We start from the raw sequence: 22,209 nt of genomic DNA on the forward strand, positions 1-22,209 counted from the left end.
AAAAGTAAAAAGGGTTTTTGCAATCTCATTCTTTAAAATTTGCAGATTTTCTTCTGCCTTTTATTTCTCAATCAAGTATTGTCGTGTACTTCTTCAAATTGTTTCTTTTGATAGGGAGACAAATAAGGCAATTTGTTTGTGGGTTTGTTGATCAATCTGAATTCAACCAATATGAGAGACCTTTTTCCAGAAAGGGGACCTCATGAAGCTAAGGTTAAAGACAGCGTATCAAGAAATAATTTATTGGTGTGGGTTCCTAATTGCTTCTTTCTTATATTAGAGACATTTATCAGCATGTCAATACGATGTTGGCAGACCAGTTAAACAACTTCTATAAATCTTCCTCATATGGCAGACACGTTGGAAATGTTTCAGATTCTATCCTTCATTACTGAGTTTTAGATATAGGTCCATATCAACTATATTTACTACAGACAAGCAAGTTCGGAAATATAGTGACTAAATCCGTACTTACCTTGATAAGATTTTACCATATGAATGTCGGCAACACATGATGGATACGCATCATATTTTGATAAAAGAGTTTTGGATAGAAGATAAATCCGCAACTCCTCTGAGACTGCCTAGTCCAAGTTCATTTGCATGGATTCCTCCAATGGTAAATACTGACTGGATTCCAGCTGCATTGGCTCCCTTAATATCATGGTAAAGGGAATCACCCACAGCAATGGAGTTGCTAGTAGCAACACCGACCGTGTTTATCACTGATTTATATATTATCTTATGAAATATTAGAAAGGTGTAAAAGCAAAGTCAACTGCACATGTACTGATGATATACATAAAAAAAATATAAGTGAACAATTTTACTAATTAGAATAAGACTAAGAGATCGAGTGACCTTATCAAGTTTGTCCATCAATGTCACTTCACCTCCAAGCTTTTCATATTTTGATGCCAAAGTACCTGGAAGGATTGACAAAATTTAAATTTTAAAAGGTAGAACAACAAAATTCCAAAATCTGCAATTTAAATATAAAGAAATTCCAGGTTCTGTGCAGTAAGCCAGAATGTGAATGGAAACACCGGCAACAGGTATAAAAATGTAAGAGTGAAGTGAAAGCTTCCAGTACAGAGTAAGCTATTTTCCTTTCACAATGTTATGGCACATTGGTGGTATGTTAGGATCTTAAGTGCAAGGTATAAGACTTGGATCCCACATTGGAAAGTATGGATAATCAGTGTGAGGTTTATATGACTTTGGCCTCTCTCATCTCAACAATTAGCTTTTGAGGTGTGGTTCTCTTAAGGTTTGTTCCTAAGGTTTGTATCAGAAACAAGGTGGGGTTTAAAAAAATTATAACTTTGGGGTCATTTTTGAAATAATGCCATTGGACCTAACTTTCTTTTAATTTTCAATATTGAAACAAAACAAAAATATAAACAACTAAGAAGCTTGAACAACCATCAACAATGTGCACAAATATGCAAAATTAGAAGTCAAAGACTTCTATTCTCAAAAGATACCATGGTAAATCAACCTTCTCCCATGTTTCATAATAAAAGATATCTCTTCTACAAAAGCCTCCTAACCACCAGTAATTTCACTCCATAAACTAACCCTTGAGTGCTTCTAACAAAACTATAAGTCGAATCTCTTCTGCCTACACTATATTTTTAAATACATAGTTCCTAAAAATGCTCTCTCTCAAGAACAGATCTCCATAACCACTTACCAACATAATCCACCCAGTTAAATACTTTTCTCAAATTAGTGGCTTACAGATGTTCACCAAATTCCTATACAATTAGCCATATGTACATATGATCATGCAAATACTATCGTTTCATTTTTATTTAAAAAAAATTAAACACAAATATTGTCAATTTCACATCTTGGGCAAATAAAAATATAAGCACATGTCCATGCGACCTACAAGACCGCTAACCAACTCAACTATACAAGCTTTACAATATTGTAATGTTGAAACAAAAACAAGTCCACTGGCATTTGACTCCATAACAGAAAAATAAAATCAAAACACCATTCATCCAATATGTTGCCTCTTATAACTGAAGCCACTAAAAAAAAAAAAAAAAAGAAATCAGCAATTATCACTCAATGACATTTTCATGATCTATGTGTCGACGCAACTTGATCTCACGAAGAGTCCTTTTTGTATCAATCTTATTATCAAATGCACTTACTCATTTGTGTCTGAATTCAACGCCGAACCAATAAACAACCAATAGAAATTACTCAATACATTTCCCAACGAAAAGAAAAAAGAAAAGGAAACACTCCAAACAACCTCATTACATATAAAACTCAAATCCATAAAGAACCAGAAAACATGCCATCCACAAACAGAACTACATGCACACTCACTCACTTAAAACAGCCTAACTATCACCAAAAGATTTGCAATTCCAACAAGCAGCACTCCTTTATCCACTCTACAAATTCAATCTCCATATTGCTCAGTTCTCTTCAAAGAAATGGCTACAAATTCCTATAAACAGAAGTGTAACTTCCATCGAACTACTTGTTTCTAAAAGCTAATACACAAAAAACATCAGTTTTGATAATTTTTTACCTTTTAAAATAATCTTTCTTCTTCTTAGTTTATATTGAAGAAAATAGCCACACATTTAACTTATGTTCAACATGTAACAGCTCCAAATACCTTAATAAGAAATCTACACCCACCAACATAAAAATATAAAATTTCACCGCATAATAAAAACCCCACAACACAACCTTCACAAACCATCAAAATCCACATAAAACTCACATTCATAAATCAAGACACATCGGAACAAAAACAACCCAGGTGCTAAAAAAAGACTCTTTAACAACACTGAGACGGACTGAGACAAGTGAGTCAGTGCGAGAGTACCAAACGATGCCGTATGCACCCTTTCCGATGGGCAGAATAGGTGGCTTATACTTTGCCGTCACTTCAAATATCTTCCCAAATATGTTGTACTGAATAAATTATCCCCCATGGCTCAACGCAGCCGGGATGTTCTCGATCCCCGCCGCCTGAGCAGCCGCCGGTGGCTGCTGAGGGTCCGATGGCGCCTCTGCCATCTCCGTGTCTGCCTGCTGGGCCGCAGCACCTCCTCCTCCCGCCATTTCGACGTTGCTATTGTTTTTTCTTTTTGTTTTCGCTTATGTGAATTTTGTGTTTTTCAAGTAAGCAGAGATCCATGGACTATGGCTACAAGTAAGAGTCGATTGAAATTAAATTGGTATAAAAGTGCTTTTTTTTTTTAAATTAAAAATTATTTAAATATATAATAATTAATATCAATCCATTAATATTTGTATTTTTTCATTATTCAAAAAATTTTAGAATAAAATTATTTATATACCCTCTATCTCTTGCCGTTAATATAAAATCTATAATTTTCCTTTTCCTACCAAATTTTCTCTAAGCATGTGGATGTAATGCGATTGTTTACTTTTTTTTTTTTCATTTTAAAATTATTTAATCATATATTATTAAATTAATTTATATAAATAAGTTACGGAAATCAAAATTAAAATTATAAAGTATCTAAACATGTTATATTGAACTAATTCTAGAAAGAATAATGTTTAGTATCTAATAATGATATATCAATATGTGATTAAATATTATTTTATTTTTAATTTAAAATCATAAAATTAACATAATAACATATCATTGTTTATACCCAATTTGGTTCTCATTTTAAATCCTCGTAATTTTATTGTTCTAGAAATTGGAAGGGAAGCTTATGTACAAGGGTATTATAGTCATTACATCAAAGTTGAACAAAATATTAAAAAATAGTATAGTCAATTATGATTGATCCCCATAATTATATGTAATAACTTATTCATACAACCTATTAATTACCTGTAAAATATAACCAAACAAAAAGTGTAATTGTAGATCATCAAAACAAAGGAAAAAACGGAGAAAAAAAGATGATTTGAAGTTAGTTTAAATTGTACTTGTTGTTAGTTATATCATCAACTTTGTTTAGGCCATCAAAAGTTGTCGAAACACTTAAATCTATAATAAAAAGACCCAAATATAGTTAAGGATAATTTAAATTTGATTCAAATAAAAAATGTTTAATTCAAGTTCAAATTAGTAACTTGAATTTATAATTAAAATTCATAATTTAAATTTATGATTTATTGATAAAATGATAATAATAAATAAAACAATATTGTTTATAAATGAATAATGAACTCGAACTATAAATATAAATTTGAGTCACCTATTTAAGTAATAAATTAAAAAAGAACTGCATCGTTACTTGAATCAACAAAACTATTTCTTTAATAATACATGAATGATTTATAAGGAGAGTCTCAAGCATAGTCAGGGTCATCTGCACAAATTATTTAAAATTATTTAGGTTTATTTTCAAAATTGGGAATATTTTGTTGTTTGAAGTTATTTTTAGAGGCTCAAGATCATTCAAATATCCTGTATTTTTTTTAAAGATAATTAATGCACACAAAATTGTAAATCCAACAACTATAAGGGGATTAAAATTTAATAAATATGGTTTTATATTATGGCAAATTCATCCTTATTTTAATTATAGGCCCATGGATTAGGATAGGTTCGAATCTTAAACAATAAAACAAAAAAAAGCCGAACTCAAACGGAAACTCTATCACATAACATTAAATAATCTTGATATAAATATTATATTAGAATAATTAACATTTTAACACTAATGAATCAATCCCTAATATTAAGAAAATCTTAGATAGTTATTTAAAAATCAACCTCTAACTCAATTTGAAATAGTCTAATGAAATTCTTAAATAAAAATTAAAATAAAAAAAATTGAGGGTGTTTATTTACCAAATTGAATCAACAAAATGGTTTAGAGAGGTTTTTAAGGTCTAGCGAATTTTCTCTTGCCTCTCTATTAGAAAATCACTATCAACCATGTGTTATATAATCTATACATAAACGGTTTGGAGAGGTTCAACAAAATATGCTATATATGTATGAGTTGCAAAAGTGAGAGTATTTTCACCTAGGTTACTGCTTTGTTGAGTTATTATTTTCCCTAAACATATCATGCATGCTTCATCTACTTCAAAGAAATTTTCAATTTTCCTTTGATAGGGAGACTGTTAGGGCCTATGTTTACAATTTCTGCAAGATTAGACACCAAATGCAATACAATCAAGAGGAGTAAGGATTACTTGGGACAACAAACACACATGACAGTAAATGACCCCCAAATTTGGGAAGGGAACATGACAATCTATCAGAAGGCTTGACTGTAATGAGGATAAAAGGAGAAGGAAAGGATCCAAAAAGAATTCAAAGAAGAAAACTGTTGAGAAGGAAGAAGAGGGAGAGCTCCAATCTTTTGAAAGCTAGAGGATTAGTCTGTTTATTTAAGTTTTTGGTGTTTCTTGAATTTATGTTAATTCCAATGCAAATAAAGGCAAGATGGACCAATTGTACTTTTATTGTAATTCTGGAAAATCTTTTCAATACAAGTATCAGTTTACAAATATTGTTAAGATATTTAAGTACATTTATCATTCAATACAACAGTAACTATAATACGTAAATTCCAGATTTCTTTTCCAGTACTAGTCCAGTAACAGGAGTGCAGCAGCAAGGAAGAGCCAACGCAGCACCACATCTTCAGCATCTATTTCATCCCTAAACACATTAAAATCTCAAGCAAACATCATGATACCACTAATCCAGCAGCAGTGAAGAGCAGCTCCAAAACAGAAATCCAGGTCTGTAACACCCTGCCACTGCATTTTTTGACATGGTGACATGATGAAGCCCCAAATCTGTGAAGCAATGATCTAGTGGTTTGTGGCATTAACCCTTTTTAGATTTTCTCCAAGTCACTAGCTGTTTCGTGTTAGTGAACTTAAATTTTTTGAGGTTTTTTTTTTTTTTGGCTTTCTTTAATCCTGTTGAAAAGACATAAGCTTTGTCATCATCACAAAGATCTTAATATTTATAAGAATTTTTATCCATTTGGAAATGTCTTACCACTTTCAGAACTGATCACATGCTGCTTCAGTAGATTTCCTTTGCTTACATTGTTGCCCTGCCAGCTTCACATTCCTCTTATCATTACAATAAGTTTATGATGCCATAGCGGCATGATGAGACCCAAGGTTGTGAAGCAGATGATCTAATAGTTTATTCTTCAAAATTCTTAATATTTTCTCCATTTCTATAGCTGTGTTGCTGTTTGTGTACTTAACTTTCAAACTCCGCTGCCAAATCACCTACAAAAACAAGAAAAATAAAACATGAAATTAACACAACTGTAAAAATACATGAAACAAATGATACAAAAGTACAATTGCAACTTACAAATTTCTAAAGCAATGTAATGTTCTTTAATCTCATCTATTTTTTTCAAGAGATTTCTTGTCCTATCTTTCCTTTTCTTTATTTCAACAAGTTGTTCAGTAAAAAGAGACAATTATCAATATTTGTGTTACAAATAGGCAAACCAATAGAAAATAATGTGACTCTGAGAGCAGTCCAATTAAGAACTTAAAGGATGTGAGACCATTTAGTTAATTTGATAAGGACTAGAACTTATTAGATCTAGCAAGTCTTTTCTGGTAAATTATTTTGACAGAATACCTCCTGATCTCCAAAGTTTGTGAGATGTGATTTAGGAGATTTTTACTCTCACAATTTCTATAGAAAATACATGAACTTGTCATTATTCCAAAGATCTAAAAAATGTACAAGAATTTATTATCAAAGTTAGGAAATGTCTTACCACCATAGAAAGTTATTGATGACAAGCTAATGCAAAAATGTCATAAGCTGAACTTCTTACGTGAATCTTGATATAATGAGTGGATGACTTTCTCCTTCACTAGTCATTTTATTCTGGTCCACTGTGAAGTCCACATCAAGCAAGAAAGCGCCAATAAAAAACAACTAGCCTATCTATTTACTCAAAAACATTTCCGATCCAACTACTAAAAGAACTCTTCAATATTCTATGAAGGAGAAAATTTAAAATCATATATGTCAATATGCCATATGCCTAAAAAAGCAAATGACCAAACTTTTTCCCATTAATAGTGCACGAATAGCACTAGACAAGTATGATCCAAGGTAGTGATGCATGGAGGAAAAAATCTTTTGAAAAAAAAGAGGAAAAGAAAAAGGAGATTGAAACTCTTGGTCATAAGCCCAAATTTAAGACCTTCTATATTGATAAAATAGCCCCTAAGAAGCAAGTGAAACCCTTACAAACAAATTTAGCACTAATACATCCTCTATATTCACCAATCTAATCCATAATTTCCAAGGGATACTAAAAATGTCTACCATGATTTCAAATTCTATGTTCAATGCCTCTTAGAATTCAAGGATTTTATTATAGCAAAACCTTGTAGCAACTGCAAGACCCTTTTAAGCCATAGCATGGTAATCAGCTTCCATAATGGATCTAGCAATCACATTCTGCTTCTGACTAATACAACAGTGTAAGATTAACACCCATGAAGGTACAATATTGCACTGATATAGAACATCAGTCAATGTAACAACCAACCCAATCACATGTAACTTACCTATCACAATGAGAGAGTTAAAGATGCCACAACTCTCTTGATATTTTGCACACTTTCAAAAATAAGTTCAACCCTAATCAGCACTCAATAATCACACAGTAGTACATGATCATTCCCATTTCCACAAACAATACATAAATATAAACAACTAAGAAGCTCTAATGACCATCAACAAGGAGCACAAATATGCAAAATTAGCCGACAAAGACTTCTCTTCTCAAAAGATACCATAGCAAATAAATCTTCTCCCATCTTTCATCATAAAAGATATCTCATCTACAAAAGCCTCCTACCCACCAGTAATGCTCCTCCATAAATTAAACCTGGAGTGCTTCTAACAAAACTAGATGTTCAATCTCCTGCCCACACAATGTTTTAATCACATAGTTCCTAACAATTAACAGATCTCCATGACCACTTAACAACATAATCCAACCAGTTAAATATTTTTTCCAAAATTGATGGCTATCAGAAGTTCAATAAATTCCTGTACAATTAGCTATACGTACATGTGATCATGCAAATATTATCCTTTCATTTTTAATAAGAAAAATAACCACAAATATTATCAATTTCACATATTGGGAAAATAAAAATATAAGCACATGTCCATGCAACCTACAAAACAGCTAGCCATCTCAACCACACAAGCTTTGCAATATTGTAATCTTAAAACAAAAACAAGTTGACTGGCATTTAACTTCTTAACAGAAAAATAAAATCAAAATACCATTCATCTAATATGTTGCTTCTTATAAGTGAAGCCACAAAATATATATATATACGAATCAGCGATTATCACTCACTGACGTTTTCATGATCCATGTGTCGAAGCAACTTGATCTCACGAAGAGTCCTCTTTGCATCAATCTTATTATTGAATGCATTTGCTATCTTCTTTATTGCCAGATGTTCATTTGTCTCCGAATTCAACGCCGAACTAATAAACACCCAATAGAAATTACTCAATACATTTCCCAATGAAAAGAAAAAAGAGAAGGAAAACACTCCAAACTCCCTCATCACATATAAAACTCAGAAAACATACCATCCATAAACAAAAATAAATGCACGCAGACACACTAAAAAACAGCCCTTTCACCAAAATATTATCCATTCTAACTAGCTGAACTCCTTGATCTACTCTACAAATTCAATCTTCATAGCCTTTTTCATTTCTCTTTGACGAAATGGCCACAAATTCCCCTACACAGAAGCTTAACTTCCATCAAACTACTTACCCAAAAAAAAAAAAAATCCATCAAACTACTTGTTTTAAAAAGCTGCTACATAAAAGTTCAGTTTTGACAACATTTTACCTTTTAAAAATATTTTTTTTCTTCATCTTAGCTTATATTGAAGCAAATAGCCACACATTTAACTTATCTTCAGCATGTAACATCTCCAAATACCTTAATAAAAAATCTACACCCACCAACATGAAAATATAAGATTTCACTACCAAATAAAAACCCCACAACACGACCTTCACAAATCATCAAAATCCACATAAAACTCACACACATGAATCAAAACACATCCAAACAAAACAAACCCACGCGCTAAAAAAAGACTCTTTAACAACATTGAGACTGACTGAGACAAGGGAATTAGTGAGAGAGTACCAAACGATGCCGTATGCGCCCTTCCCGATGGGCATAATAGGCGGCCTATACTTCGCCGTCACTTCAAATATGTTCCCAAATATGTTGTCCTCAATAAATCGTCCCCCATGACTCAACGTCGCCGGGATGTTCTCGATACCCGCCGCCTGAGGAGCCGTCGGTGGCTGCTGAGGGTCTGATGGCGCCTCTTCCATCTCCGTGTCGTCCTGCTGGGCCGCGGCACCTCCTCCCTCCATTTCGACGTTGTTTTTTTTTTCGTTTATGTGAATTTTGTGTTTTTTCGGGTCAGGGGAGATGTATGGCAATCTCGTTTATGTTAAATAATAATTAATGCTCCTAGAACAAAACGCTGCGTTTTGTCCCTTCCTTCTTGTTGTGAGCCATGCCTACAAATAGGAGATTAAACAAAGACTTACTCAAATTTATAAAGGAAATACTAGGTGTATATATTTTTAATATATAATTTTAATTGATAGATAATGTATTATTATATGATAGATATTATTTTATTTTTAATTTAAAATTATTTAATTATTTATCTATCTAAATTTTATACTAAAAATATATATTATTCTTTTATTGAATTTAAAATAATTAATTCAAATTCAATTTATTCGAATTAACAAATGATAATATCAAAAAAATAAAAGATTTATTAAAAAATAAAAAGATTCAATGATATCAATTTCAAATTTGATAAACTAAAATTGTTTTAATTTAAATTTAGTTTATTCAAATCAAACTACTAGGTTAAATGAGTAAATTTAATTTGAATCTACTCATGCTAGCAGAGGTAAGTTGAGAGAGTTTTTATGAATGCATGGATATCACATTTTTCATTTATTAATTAAAATTTAAAATAAATAACAATAATTTACGTAGTATAAATTATTTTTTAAACTTTTGCTTATATAATTATTTAAGATTTTATAAAAAAAAATATTATGTCCAGCACATTAAATTTCAAGAATATATTCATAGAATTGAAAATAAAATGAATGAAATATCAAATTAATTAGGGTTTTTTTCTCAGCTAACAATAAAATTTATCTAAAATATTAAAACAGTACGAATGGACTTGTTAATATGTCATTAAAATTTATAATATGATAAATTAATAAATATTTATTTAATTATCTATTTAGTTTAGTATAGTTTAAAAAACCGAATTAGATCGTTTCACCAAATTGATTAAACCATCAATTGTTAACTAAACCTATTGGACTATCTATAAAATCGGGTTTTATTTGGTCAATATAAAAATTTAATTTTTTTTTTTAACATTCATTATAAAAACTTAAACCAAAACCTTATTTATTATATTTGAATATATACTATTAAACTAAATTTATTTTAATATTAAATTATATATTTAATAATAAATTGTACATAAAATTTTTTTATTATTTTTTGACAATTAACCGATTTGATCACTGATTAACCGATCTGATAATCAATTGAATCAAATCACCCCTTTCACTAGGTCGATATCCAATCTAGTTCTAAAAACATTTCTAGAAAATTTGAATTATTATTTTTTCTATGAAAGGTAACATATTTTATTTTTTTATATTGTAAAATTTATATTTTTAGATTTTCTTATTGAAAGAATCAAATTTTAAATTTTCTTATAAAGTAAATCTAATTTTTAATATTTTTTATTAAAGATATTAAATAAATATAATTAACATGGTATATTTTGTTTTATTTTGAAAATAATATGATTTGTTTGATACTTTTAAGGAATAATAAAAATTTAGTCCCTTTAATAATATTGAAAGTTTAATTTCTCTAATAAAAAATTTGACCTCTTTAATTTTAAAAAAATTGATAATTAGATATATCTTGACATTGCTATTATAAATTATTTTTATTATTTAAATAATACTTAAAAAAGATTATTATTAGAAATGGATGCGATCTCAATTGACTCAATTTCAACTTGTAATTCGCATCAAATGAGCAAAGTTATCACTCAAATAGATTGAGCTTGATTAGAGATTGAGTCAAGGATTGCTCTAATTTTCATAAACAAATTAAATTCAAATTAATTTAAATATTTGACTTCAAATGAAGAAAAATCAAATTCAAAGTTAAATTGCATCTAAACCAAGTTTAAACTTGAATTTTACAAATCAAATTGAGTCAAATTAAGAAAATTCAACTTGTCCCTTTATAAATTCGAGCCGATATCAAATTAACCCTTGTTCGAGCTTAATTTAAATCAAATTCTGTCTTTTTTATTGTTATCAACCCTAGTACTATTCAAGTTTAAACATTTGGTTTCTTGTCATCCAATATTGAAGGAAAGCCATGAAGAGTACACCAAAATATTATCTGGGTTATGGAAACTGAATCAAGATGTTACCATTTAAAGGTAAAAGAAAGGTTGGCCGGAATACCAGTGATCTTGAACTCCATTCAGAGTTTTTGTCTCACAATGCTTTCAAGTACCAGTACTCTTTGATTACAGAAAATTTTACATCGTTAGAACAAGAATTTGGTCATGCATACCTGAACACAAATAACGATTGAGATATAGCAACGATTTTAAGCATTGTCTCAAAGTTGAATAGGTAAAGTTAAAAATGAAAATAAGACTTCAAGAGTCGACAAAACCTGGAAATTATGGTTGACATCAACTGATATTTACTACTGACAAGAAAGATCAGAAACATGGTGACTAGGACCGTACTTACCTTCATAAGATTTTACCATACGAATGCTGGTAACATGTATGATGGATATGCATCATATTTTGATGAAAGAGTTTGGACAGAAGATAAATCTGCAACTTCTCCGAAACTGTTTAGTCCAAGTTCATTTGCATGGATTCCTCCAGTGGTAAATACCGACTGGATTCCAGCTGCATTGGCTCCCTTAATATCATGGTGAAGGGAATCGCCCACAGCAATGGAGTTGCTAGCATCAACGCCAACCATGTTCATCGCCAATATATATATTATCTGATGAATTATTGGAAAGGTGTAAAAGCAAAGTCAACTCCACATGTATGATGATATACATAAAAAAGATAAGTAACTAAACAATTTTACTAATTAGAACAAGACAAAGAGATCAAGTGACCTTATCTGGCTTGCCCATCCATCTCACTTCACCTCCTAGCTTTTCATATTTTGATGCCAAAGTACCTGGAAGGATCAACAAAATTTACATCTAAAATGGTATAGCAACAAAATTCCAAAATCTGCAATTCATATATAGAGAAATTCCAGATTCTGTGCAACAGGCCAGAACGTGAACAGAATTACCAGCAACTAGTATAAAAATGTTTACAACAGAGTCAAAGTTGCCATCACAGAGCAAGGTATTTTCCTTTCACAATGTTGTTGTGTACAAAAGAGAATGGAATTTACCGGGCATAACACGCAGAGCCCTAGCCTCAACAGTCACATAATCTGGATTAGCTACAATCATTGGAATTTTCTTAGCTGCACAAAGCACCAATATTTTTTCGAGATCCTCAAGACTAGTAGGACGTGCCTCTCCAGAAGGGAGCCCCAAAGCTTCAGTACCATGGGCCAAAATAAACTCAGCTTCTTCTACATTCTCTACGACTTGAAGGCCGAGCCCCTGCAGCAAGAAATGCTTAAGATATGTATGAGAATATCAAATTGACTATTAAGCGGTTATACAAAAAACCTCAGCAACCCAAAAGTCAGAAATCTTGCTCACTTTGAATGAACTAAATAAAAAAAGGAGAGTCCTTATTACAATGCGACAATGATTTTTTTTTATGATAAATGAGTAAAGCATCTAAATATGTTTAGACACTCAAAATTTGAAGCACATTCTTGACAACTAGGTTGTGACTTTACCCATTTCCCAAAAGGGAATGTTTTTATTTTGCCCTGAAGAGTGAGAGTTTCAAGCCTCTGATGACTGACAATTAAAACAATTTGAAAATGGTTCATTCTTGAGACAAGGATTTCTGGTAAAAAACTTTCTTAAAAAAAATGCTTCTCAGGCTTTTTTTTTTTTTAATTTTCAGGTACCTTACATCGATCAAACAAAGAAAGAAAAAATTCTAGATAGTAACATGTTGTTGGATTTAACTGAAACACCAAGAGAATTAGAACAAACAAATAGCTATTGAACTTTACTCAGCATACCTCAAGGGATATAGCACCCCGGTCACTCCAAGTCATGTGAATGCAAGACCTTCCAAGTGCTGCAAACCAAGCATCATCTCTCCTATTTATAGTATAATCCATGAAAAAAAATAAGATGTACCATATAACTCTAAACAATGTATAAAAAAAAAACAATATGTTGATATAACACTTTAGTGAGAAATGAAAAAAATAATAATTAGAAACACATAAAAGGGCAACAAGATAACATGGTAGAATCTATGTGAAAAGTTAAGAGAAGAAATATGGCCTTTTGAAAAGCGCTGGTCATGGAATAGATGAATCACTAACTATAGTTTCACCATTCAAAATAGCACGGCAATTGAACCATCGGGGAGGCTGATTAAAAGTACATGCTAAGAGAAATGAAATGAATACAATGAATTAAGAGTTGACACAAAAACAATACACATGTTGAAAGAATATGGGTATTAAATTCAGAACAAGAGTTAAACAATACAAAATATTAATTCATTTTGAGAGTAAATGATTTCTTAATCTTTAATGTTAGAAGATGCAATACCCAACCTTTGTAAGTACTGATGTGTTAATTCTCCACTAGTGATAGCGCCTGCAAAAAGAGAAGTATCAAATCCAAGACTCTTCATCTTTTCCACCGTGGTTGAAGCACGCCTTGAAGAGTTACTTATGATCACCATTTTTGCACCAGTGGTTGCTATCTTTTCTACTGTCACCCAAAAAGAGAAATTCAAAAACAATACATTGTCATATCATTATATAGTCAAGATATCTAACCAAAAAATCTTATGCTAACCATTACCACGTCACATACTCATCCAAAGCTTATTACCAAACACACAACCAAAAGCAATTAAGCTCTATTACTATCACCACCTAATAAAATACAACCCAAGAATTTAAACTATTGAACTATTATCAACATTCATACAAAATATAACTATATATACCAGCTCTACTACAAATTGATGTGAAATAACATGCTTGGCTTAAAAAAAAGGCTTAACAAGTTCAATGTGCCCCTACTACATGATTGTTCATCCACGTGAATGGACAAGTTTTTACAAAAGGTCTATAAGTAGCATTACTCTTCACCATCCATAGTGCCAAAAATACAAACATCAGGATCAAAGTAATTTATTAAAACTAATGTGATGTGATCGGATGAAACATAACAATGAAGCTAATACACATTGATATGTCACTACTGCATGATCATCACACCTATTTATATATGCAGTGGCATTACTCTTTCTAATATATATCAGCCAAAAACAAGAACACTCAAATGCTAAAACTCACATACGAATACATACATGTAGGAATTGAACCAGGATAAGGTTGTTTGCCATCATGAAGGACCCCAAATTGATCCAAGAACCACGCCTGCACAAACAACACCACAAACAACACAAGTACCCACACGCCAATGAAAACAATGATATTTACATCAATTATTGAAAACAACAACTTATTTCAAAAATTGCGTCCAACACCCTCTGAAATTTGGCTTAATTCTAACTACATTTTCCAGTTAAAAGCCAAAGCTTGCTTCTTGATATATATATCAGAAACTTCGAAAAAATTATAACTGTAATGTTTAAGCAGCCAATTTATCAAATATTTCACACAAAAAATTAAAAAAAAACTGCATAAACTATTGCATCCAGTCATTGGGAAGGAAGATAATTAAAAGTTTCCCCAAGAAATTCAATTGGGAAGTGGGTTTACCTTGAAACGGCGCGTTTCTGCGAGGTGGCGAAGCCCATCGAGGCTCTTTAAGAGGGTGGTGTCAGTAGATTGAAAATAGCATTTTGCCATCATTTTCGTTTCAGAAAACGAAAATGTTTTGAAATTTCAGTTTTTCCTTCTGTTTCTGATTATTGTTTTGTGTCTGTAATTGGGTTTCGAACTCTCAACTGATGACAAGCTTTCAACTGCGGTACAGCCAGACCCAGGGGGTCAAGTAGGAGATGAGTGAAACAAGGCGAGATTTGAAAGATATTATAACTTTGAGGGGTTTTAAATAGGTCATTCCTAGAAAACTGTGAGGTCTTTTTTGTAAACACACTCCCTTCCAAAAGGGAAACAACTCTTGCCACCCAAATTTTAGCCTAAGTGTAATGCACACCTATAGGATAAGCTGGATTCTCGGCTCGCAGCCAGTTCAGGTTCGGCTCGGTTCTTTTATGATCGGCTCGAGCTCGGCTCGAGCTGACCTCGGCTCGGCTCGAGTTTAACTCGTTTACGGCTCGGCTCGATTCGTTTTTTATATCAAAACGATATCGTTTTGTATATATATAAATCAAAACGACGTCGTTTTGTATAAAAAATTTTAAAAAAAAATCAACCGAGCCAACTCGAGCCAGCTCTAGCTCGATCGAGCCGAGTAGAGCCTGGCTCGTTTCGGGCTCGAACCGAGCCGAGCCGAGCCGAGCTCGAGCTTGAGCTGGCTCGGCTCGAATCTAACCCTACTATAGGAGATGAAAAATTTAAACTCTCACTCGTTACCAAACTGTCGGCCAAATTTTTAGTTAGAAAGAGAGGTAGAAAACCGTCTAGATTTAGCGGAAAAAGAATCGCTTATGTCGTTATCTTTGAGGTTACAACGACTTCGCTTACCGTTTAAAACGTTCAATGAGGTGCTGCCATCGTCATTTTCACCGTCACCGTTAACCGTTCGCCGATTTTTACATTCGACTGACTCAAATTTGCAGAGGATACTCGCTCAGATCAGAGGCCAATGGAGAGGCAAAAATGAAGAGACTCTGATTGCCTTTCTTCATATTGCGTTTCAAACTTGGTGGGCACGTGCTGCACATTGATTCGTCCTCAAACCAAAAAATTTTTTATTTTAAATGCAAATTTTTATTAAGTATGGGTAAAATTACGTAACGACCCTCCATGTGTCGAATTTCTATTGGCTGTTTCATTGTAAACAAGTCCATAGCCGTTGATTGCTGGAAAAATTATTTCACCCGTTGATTACAATTTAATTGTGGTGCATTTATTACTCTGATGCCGCAAAAGAGCCACCAATTTTGTTTTTTCCTCAGCTGCTTTTCCACTGAACGACACATGTCCATTAGCCATGATGCCACGCCATGAAGCATTAAAAAATGGTCACTTAATTTGCCGAAACGAGACAAAAATGACGACGTTCGTTTTTCAAATGTTCCACGTGTCAGCGCCAAGGTGATTGCGTTAAATCCTCAGCCGCCTACATTTAGTCCGTCTGAGAATTTCATTTATATAAACGAATTTTTTATGCGTTATTTCAGATTAAACAAGCCAACTCAATTGACTAAATTGCCCTTTTTGTTAACGGAATGCCCTATCATTGACGGCGTAGGAAAAAATGTTTTCGTAACTAGAGAATGAAAAAAACCAACAATAGAAAAATATTCTAAATATAGGAAAATATCCTATACATATTCAAAATATATTTTAACATATGGTATCTGTATAAATACTTCAAGATTTGATATTTGTTATCTTAGTTTAAAGAAGAATGATTCAATCATGTATTATATAATCTATTAGATAAGAGACAATTTAATCATCTTAAATATTATTTTTTAGTCTTTTCAATTACTCTCATTATTTTTATTTTCTCTTCATTTTCACTTGTTTTCTAATATGGTACATTCAATGACAATGTTAATTTTTCTTTTCAAAAATTTATTGGTGTTCTTCTTGAATACTTTTTCTTTTGTTTATTCCAATCACTAACAATAACAGAGGTGCAAACCATCTTGCAACTATTTCTTGTTTGTGTATGTCATCTTAAGCCTTTTTTCTAGTTGACCAATTGAACTATATCATGCATTTGTATAAGAAATATCATAGTGAAATACGAATATTCCAATTTGTTTGATATTTAGGCTTGTTGATACTTGCATGACCTTATGGATTGAGTGTATTGTACCAATGGCTAAGATTTGAAAGTAATTATAATTTGGGTAAAAATTATTATCATATGTTGTTGATCGTAAGAAAACATTTGTTGTAGCTATTTTTTGTTTTTTTTAATGTTTTATCATCTTTACATGGTTCTTTTTTCTGGTGATCATGTGGATAAAAGGAATGTTGATATTTTTGGGAGATTTAAAATGTGGAGAATTGTTATACAAAAATCTCAAATTTGTGAGAATATTCGCCCAAGTTACTGCATTATTGAGTTATTATGCTCTCAAAACACATCATGCATGTTTCATCTGTTTCAAAGAAAATTTCAAATTTTCTCATGGGTTTATCTAGTTTTTTCGTATATCAAGAAACATTACACATAAGAGAAAAGTAAAAAGGATTTTTACAATCTCATCCTTTAAAATCTGCATATTTTCTTCTTCTGCTTTTTATTCCTCAATCAAATATTATTGTGTACTTCAAATTGTTTCTTTTGATGGGGATACTGTTAATTAAGGTCTATGCTTACAATTCCTGCAATATAAGACACCAAATGCAAAACAATAAAGAGAAGAAAGGGATCACTTGGGACAACAAACACACATGACAGCAAAGGAGTGGAGTAGCAAGAACTATCAAATTTGGAGCGGGTGCGTGGCATCTTGTGGGAAAGCTTGACTATAATGAGGATAAAAGAAGAAGGGGAGGATCCAAAAAGAATTCAGAGAAGAAAAAAACATGTTGTCATGACCTTTCTTTCCTTTTAAATTTAAGAATTCGATTATTGAAAAATTAAATAAAAGTAGAAAGTAACACTATAAAAAAATTGATCATTGATAATAAAAAACATCTTAAATAAATGTTAAAGGATAACATTACTCCAATTAGGGATAAATATGAATTGAACCAACTCAAATCAAATTGATATTTGATGTAATTAGATGCAAATTCAAATTGAAGTTTTAGTTCAATAGTTTATTTTGAATCCTTCTTCAGCGATATTATTTATTTTGTTTTATTAATAATACTATTTATCTTGTCAATAACTTTATTCAACTTGTTAGTACCTTTCCAATGATATCTTCTACTAACTTAAATTTAATTTGAACATCTCAAAATGGATTTAAGTCGGACTCAAGGCAACAATGCAAACCCAACTCAATTCAATAATCCAATATGCAGAGCTCACAATGATGGACAATGATCCAAAGCTAAAGGAGTGGCCCAATCCAAAAAGTTTATTACAAAAAGTTAATAAATAACTCAATTCAAACCATATCACGTAATCCAAGCAACCCAATGGAAAGTCGATGCTACCCAATCCCCAAGGCCCAAAACAATTCCAAAAAATAAAGGGAAAACCAATCTCTCCAAGGCAGTAAACAAATCCAACAAACAAAAGAAATCAAGGCTATTGTACATACTCACGAATTTCTCCAACCGAAGGGCACAAGTCACAGAGGCACTGCGGGAGATATTGGTTGTCGGAAAAAGAAGGAAACCCAAGATTGACTCTAGCTGGAAACAGAACTTTGTGGTCGGAAACAAAATATTCAAAATAGAGAAAAGGAAAATACCCATAATATATTCAAATATATTTTAACATAGGCACTATGTAAGTTACTTTAGTGCTTCAAGATTTGATATTTCTTGTCTTAGCTTAAAGAAGAATGACCTAATCATGTGTCATATAATCGATTAGATAAGACATAACCTCATCATCATAAACATTATTTCTTAGTCTTTTTAACCACTCTGACTATTTGTTTGATATTTACGCTTCTTGATATTTACATAGTCTGATGGATGGAGTGTCTTGCACCGATGGCTATGATTTGAAAGTAATTACAATTTGGGTAAAGATTATTATCATATGTTGCAGTAAATAAACATGGGGAGTTTTTGTTAAGCCTTACCAAGAGTTGGTGTTATTTTTCAACGTAGACTTTTAATTCATGAGTTAGCTATTTCCCTTTTTGGTTGATTTCTTTTTCATCAATTAATATTTAAAAAACCTGTATATCCACTTATTATCTTGGCATGTTATAAATATGTCTTCATGTATTAGGTATTTGATTATCGTTGTTTCGTTATTCTACTACATGGTTTAAATCTTTAATACCCCTAAAAATGTGCAATATCAAACATATGTTATGGAAAATTTCATTCACTGGTGCCCTAGTTAATATTTTTTAATCATTTTATCATCCTTACATGGTATAGGTGTGCCTCGTCATTTCATTTTTCAGGTGATCATATGGATCAAAGTAATGTTGATGTTTTTGCAAGACTTTTGTAAAACAAGGACAATTGCTATAGTGCATTATACTAGCTTGCAATGAAACAATATGCTCTAAAATACCTTCTTTGGTATGTACATTTTTTGACATGGTGACATGATGAAAAGTCTGTGAAGCAATGATACAGTGGTTTGTGGCTTTAACTGTTTTTAGATTTTCTCCAAGTCACTAGTTGTTTGGTGTTAGTGAACTTAAATTTTCCGACTCTATGCCTAGATCATCTGCAAAAGAAGGAAATTAAATATGAAATTGATAGAGTTAAAAGAACGAGTAAAAAAAAGTTGATACAACAAATAGAGTTACAACTTATAATTTTATGAACAAAAAAATAGTAGGTGAGTCAAGTCCTTTAATCTCATCCAGTTTATTTAGAAAAATTCTTGTCATATATCCTGTTGAAGCCATTTTGACTTCCTTTTTATTTCTTTCTCCAAACTATCAATTAGCAAAGAACAAATATCAATATTTGAGTTAAAACGATACAAACAACCATAAAAAGTGCAACTTTAAGAATATTTGTATTAAGAAATTACTTAAGGTTTTAAAACTGTTTAGTGATCTAGTAAGAACTTGAGATTATCATATCCAACATGCGTTTTTTGGTAAAATATACAAGCATAGAACACTTCTTGATCTCCACAAGTTTAAGAGATGAGATTTTAAATTTTTTTTTGGGCATCTTTTAATCTTGTTGAAAATACATAAGCTTTGTCAACATCACAAAGATCTTAAAATTTACAACAATTTTTATCTATTTGAAAATGTTTTATCACTGACACTATCAAAACAATCACAAGCTGCCTCAGCAGATTTCTTTTGCCTACATTTCTGCCTTACTAGCTTCACATTCCTCTTATCATCACAATAAGTTTAAAATGCCATAGTGTCACAATTAAGCCCAAGTTAATGAAGCAATGATCAAGTGGTTTATTCTTCAAAACTCTTCATATTTTATCTATTTTTGTAGCCGTGTTGTTGTTTGTGTGCTTAACTTTCAAATCCTATAGCCAAATCACTTGCAAAACCAAGAAAAATAGAGCATGAAATTGACACAACGGTAAAAATACATGAAACATTTGATAAAAGGGTACAATGGTTTTGAAATATTTCAGAAATACAATCTAATCCCAATGAAACATTTGACACAGCTGTAAAAATACATGAAACAGCTGTAAAAATACAATCTCTGTGCTTTTGAAATATTTCAGAAATCAAAACGACCCAAAACCAATACGAATCATTTCAGGCCGTATTGATAATTTAAAAGAAATATGAAAAGCATTTATAGAAAAAGAAACACATTTCATATGTTAAAAATAAAAGAGAACTTAAATCCTTTCCAATTTACTTTGCAATTTACATATTAACCTAACCATCTCCTCTTCGTCCCAGCCATCAATGATTATTCTCCACCTCTGGCGTCTTAACTCCTTACCGTCTCTGACATTTCAACTCTTCACAATCTCCAGTGTCAACCTCTTGATCGTCTCTCTCATCTTGAAATCTCGACGAACTCATCTCTGACTCATTAGCTCTTTAATGATCTATTCGATTTGATCAGCGTATTGACAACGTGAACTCCTCTCCTCTTTAGCGTCTCAAAATCTCGACAAAGTCTAGAACAATTGTGTTCACTAGTGTAACTAATATGGTACACTATTCTTCATATCCAATTTAGAATCTAAGAAATATTTGGATAACTGTAGCAAAATTCTTTATAGCAATTTTGTTCTTAGATTTGTATGGGCACGCACACACACATAAAATATGTGTGCATATTTTTATTTTAACACGGTTTATTATTCTACCCATGTAATTACCGACCACCATGAAAATATTACACAATTTTGTTATGAGTTTACAGTTGACTTAATTTCAGCCATGAGTAATTATTGAGTTCCTAGACAATTTAGCCATTAATTTAGATCACTGTCTCTTGTTTAAGCATAGTTGGCCTTCAAGATCAAACGGAGAAGCAGCAATGTTAATTTAAGTGTAGGGATCCTGCATAGCATTGTCTGCATACAGAAAGTAAATAATGATTCCTTAGATAAGCTAAAAAAAGTAAACATGGATTAATAATGACGCATTTCACAATATGACTTTGCCCAAAACGAAAGCAATGAGATAAAAATAAAAAAATATCCGTACACACAAGCAGAAAATGAGATTGATTCTTGTTGCAACAGCTAGAAGATACAATCTCTGTATTGTAATTTCAGCAAGGTTTCCAAAGCTCCAAACCTGAAGCCAGGAGATAGGTTCCAACAGTTGCTTATGTTAAGTTGGAGACTGTGGCACCTGGAGAAAAATGAATTAGAAGGAATCACAAGAGTTGGAAAAGAAAGTAGCGAGGATCTTTGGCATATGTTTTTTTATAAAAAATTGCAAGTATTGCTTACTTTTGATTGCCTTGGAACCACAAGAGTTGAGACAATCTATGATATGAGATGACAAAGTAGAGATGTTTTTGAACAGAGGAACCACTTTCAATTTTTAGTACTCTGTTATCAAAATGCCATACTCCTGAAACTAGAGCAATATTTTTACTTGCTTCTTGCTGGGAAAAAAAATGATAAATATTAAACTAAATTACATGTACTAAAACTTAAATTCAACCAAAAATGAGATTGACCCAAAACATTCAAATACCTTGAAAACCTACAATTTAAGAATTTTGTCGACAGCTCAAAATTTTGT

General features: G+C 31.7%; 2 protein-coding genes and 2 long non-coding RNA genes across 7 annotated transcripts; all 4 read right to left on the bottom strand.

The window, feature by feature from the left end:
* Positions 1–367: 367 nt before the first annotated feature.
* LOC123220677 lies at positions 368–3,206 on the bottom strand. The gene is made up of 2 exons (XR_006503119.1): positions 2,861–3,206; positions 368–926 (listed from the first exon to the last, which is right to left on the bottom strand). It is a non-coding gene; the product is annotated as an uncharacterized LOC123220677 (long non-coding RNA).
* A 2,214-nt stretch (positions 3,207–5,420) lies between these two features.
* On the bottom strand, positions 5,421–9,472 carry LOC123220654 (mitogen-activated protein kinase homolog D5-like). The gene is made up of 3 exons (XM_044643216.1): positions 9,168–9,472; positions 8,349–8,482; positions 5,421–6,228 (listed from the first exon to the last, which is right to left on the bottom strand). The coding sequence occupies exons 1-3, from the start codon at positions 9,401–9,403 to the stop codon at positions 6,200–6,202; spliced, it is 399 nt and encodes a 132-aa protein (XP_044499151.1). The 5' UTR covers positions 9,404–9,472; the 3' UTR covers positions 5,421–6,199.
* On the bottom strand, positions 8,539–9,160 carry LOC123220686. The gene is made up of 2 exons (XR_006503129.1): positions 8,862–9,160; positions 8,539–8,748 (listed from the first exon to the last, which is right to left on the bottom strand). It is a non-coding gene; the product is annotated as an uncharacterized LOC123220686 (long non-coding RNA).
* Positions 9,473–11,381: 1,909 nt separating the features above from the next.
* Positions 11,382–16,044, bottom strand: LOC123220633. Of its 4 annotated transcripts, none has more exons than XM_044643174.1 (8): positions 15,032–15,338; positions 14,617–14,686; positions 13,850–14,009; positions 13,301–13,382; positions 12,545–12,761; positions 12,255–12,319; positions 11,867–12,133; positions 11,382–11,681 (listed from the first exon to the last, which is right to left on the bottom strand). In XM_044643174.1, the coding sequence occupies exons 1-7, from the start codon at positions 15,122–15,124 to the stop codon at positions 11,879–11,881; spliced, it is 942 nt and encodes a 313-aa protein (XP_044499109.1). In that variant the 5' UTR covers positions 15,125–15,338; the 3' UTR covers positions 11,382–11,681; positions 11,867–11,878. The 4 variants fall into 4 exon arrangements, with proteins under 4 accessions (XP_044499109.1, XP_044499110.1, XP_044499108.1 ...); XM_044643175.1 differs by lacking the exon at positions 11,382–11,681 and adding an exon at positions 15,923–16,044 and having other exon boundaries at positions 11,683–12,133; positions 15,032–15,237; XM_044643173.1 differs by lacking the exon at positions 11,382–11,681 and having other exon boundaries at positions 11,683–12,133.
* Between the last annotated feature and the right edge of the window lie 6,165 nt (positions 16,045–22,209).

This window comes from Mangifera indica, chromosome 7 (assembly GCF_011075055.1).
Source record: "Mangifera indica cultivar Alphonso chromosome 7, CATAS_Mindica_2.1, whole genome shotgun sequence".
Classification (NCBI taxonomy): Eukaryota; Viridiplantae; Streptophyta; class Magnoliopsida; order Sapindales; family Anacardiaceae; genus Mangifera; species Mangifera indica.

What these genes read in the sequence shown, in the direction of transcription:
- LOC123220654 (XM_044643216.1), bottom strand. Translation starts at nt 9,403, where the DNA reads ATGGAGGGAGGAGGTGCCGCGGCCCAGCAGGACGACACGGAGATGGAA. An exon ending in GGCGCATACGGCATCGTTTG is followed by an intron (nt 8,483 to 9,167) that starts GTACTCTCTCAC and finishes GGTGTTTATTAG; the next exon opens with TTCGGCGTTGAATTCGGAGA. An exon ending in CATGGATCATGAAAACGTCA is followed by an intron (nt 6,229 to 8,348) that starts GTGAGTGATAAT and finishes TTGTTTTTGTAG; the next exon opens with GTGATTTGGCAGCGGAGTTT.
- LOC123220633 (XM_044643174.1), bottom strand. Translation starts at nt 15,124, where the DNA reads ATGATGGCAAAATGCTATTTTCAATCTACTGACACCACCCTCTTAAAG. An exon ending in GGGGTGCTATATCCCTTGAG is followed by an intron (nt 12,762 to 13,300) that starts GTATGCTGAGTA and finishes TTCTTGCTGCAG; the next exon opens with GGGCTCGGCCTTCAAGTCGT. An exon ending in GGCTCTGCGTGTTATGCCCG is followed by an intron (nt 12,320 to 12,544) that starts GTAAATTCCATT and finishes TGATCCTTCCAG; the next exon opens with GTACTTTGGCATCAAAATAT.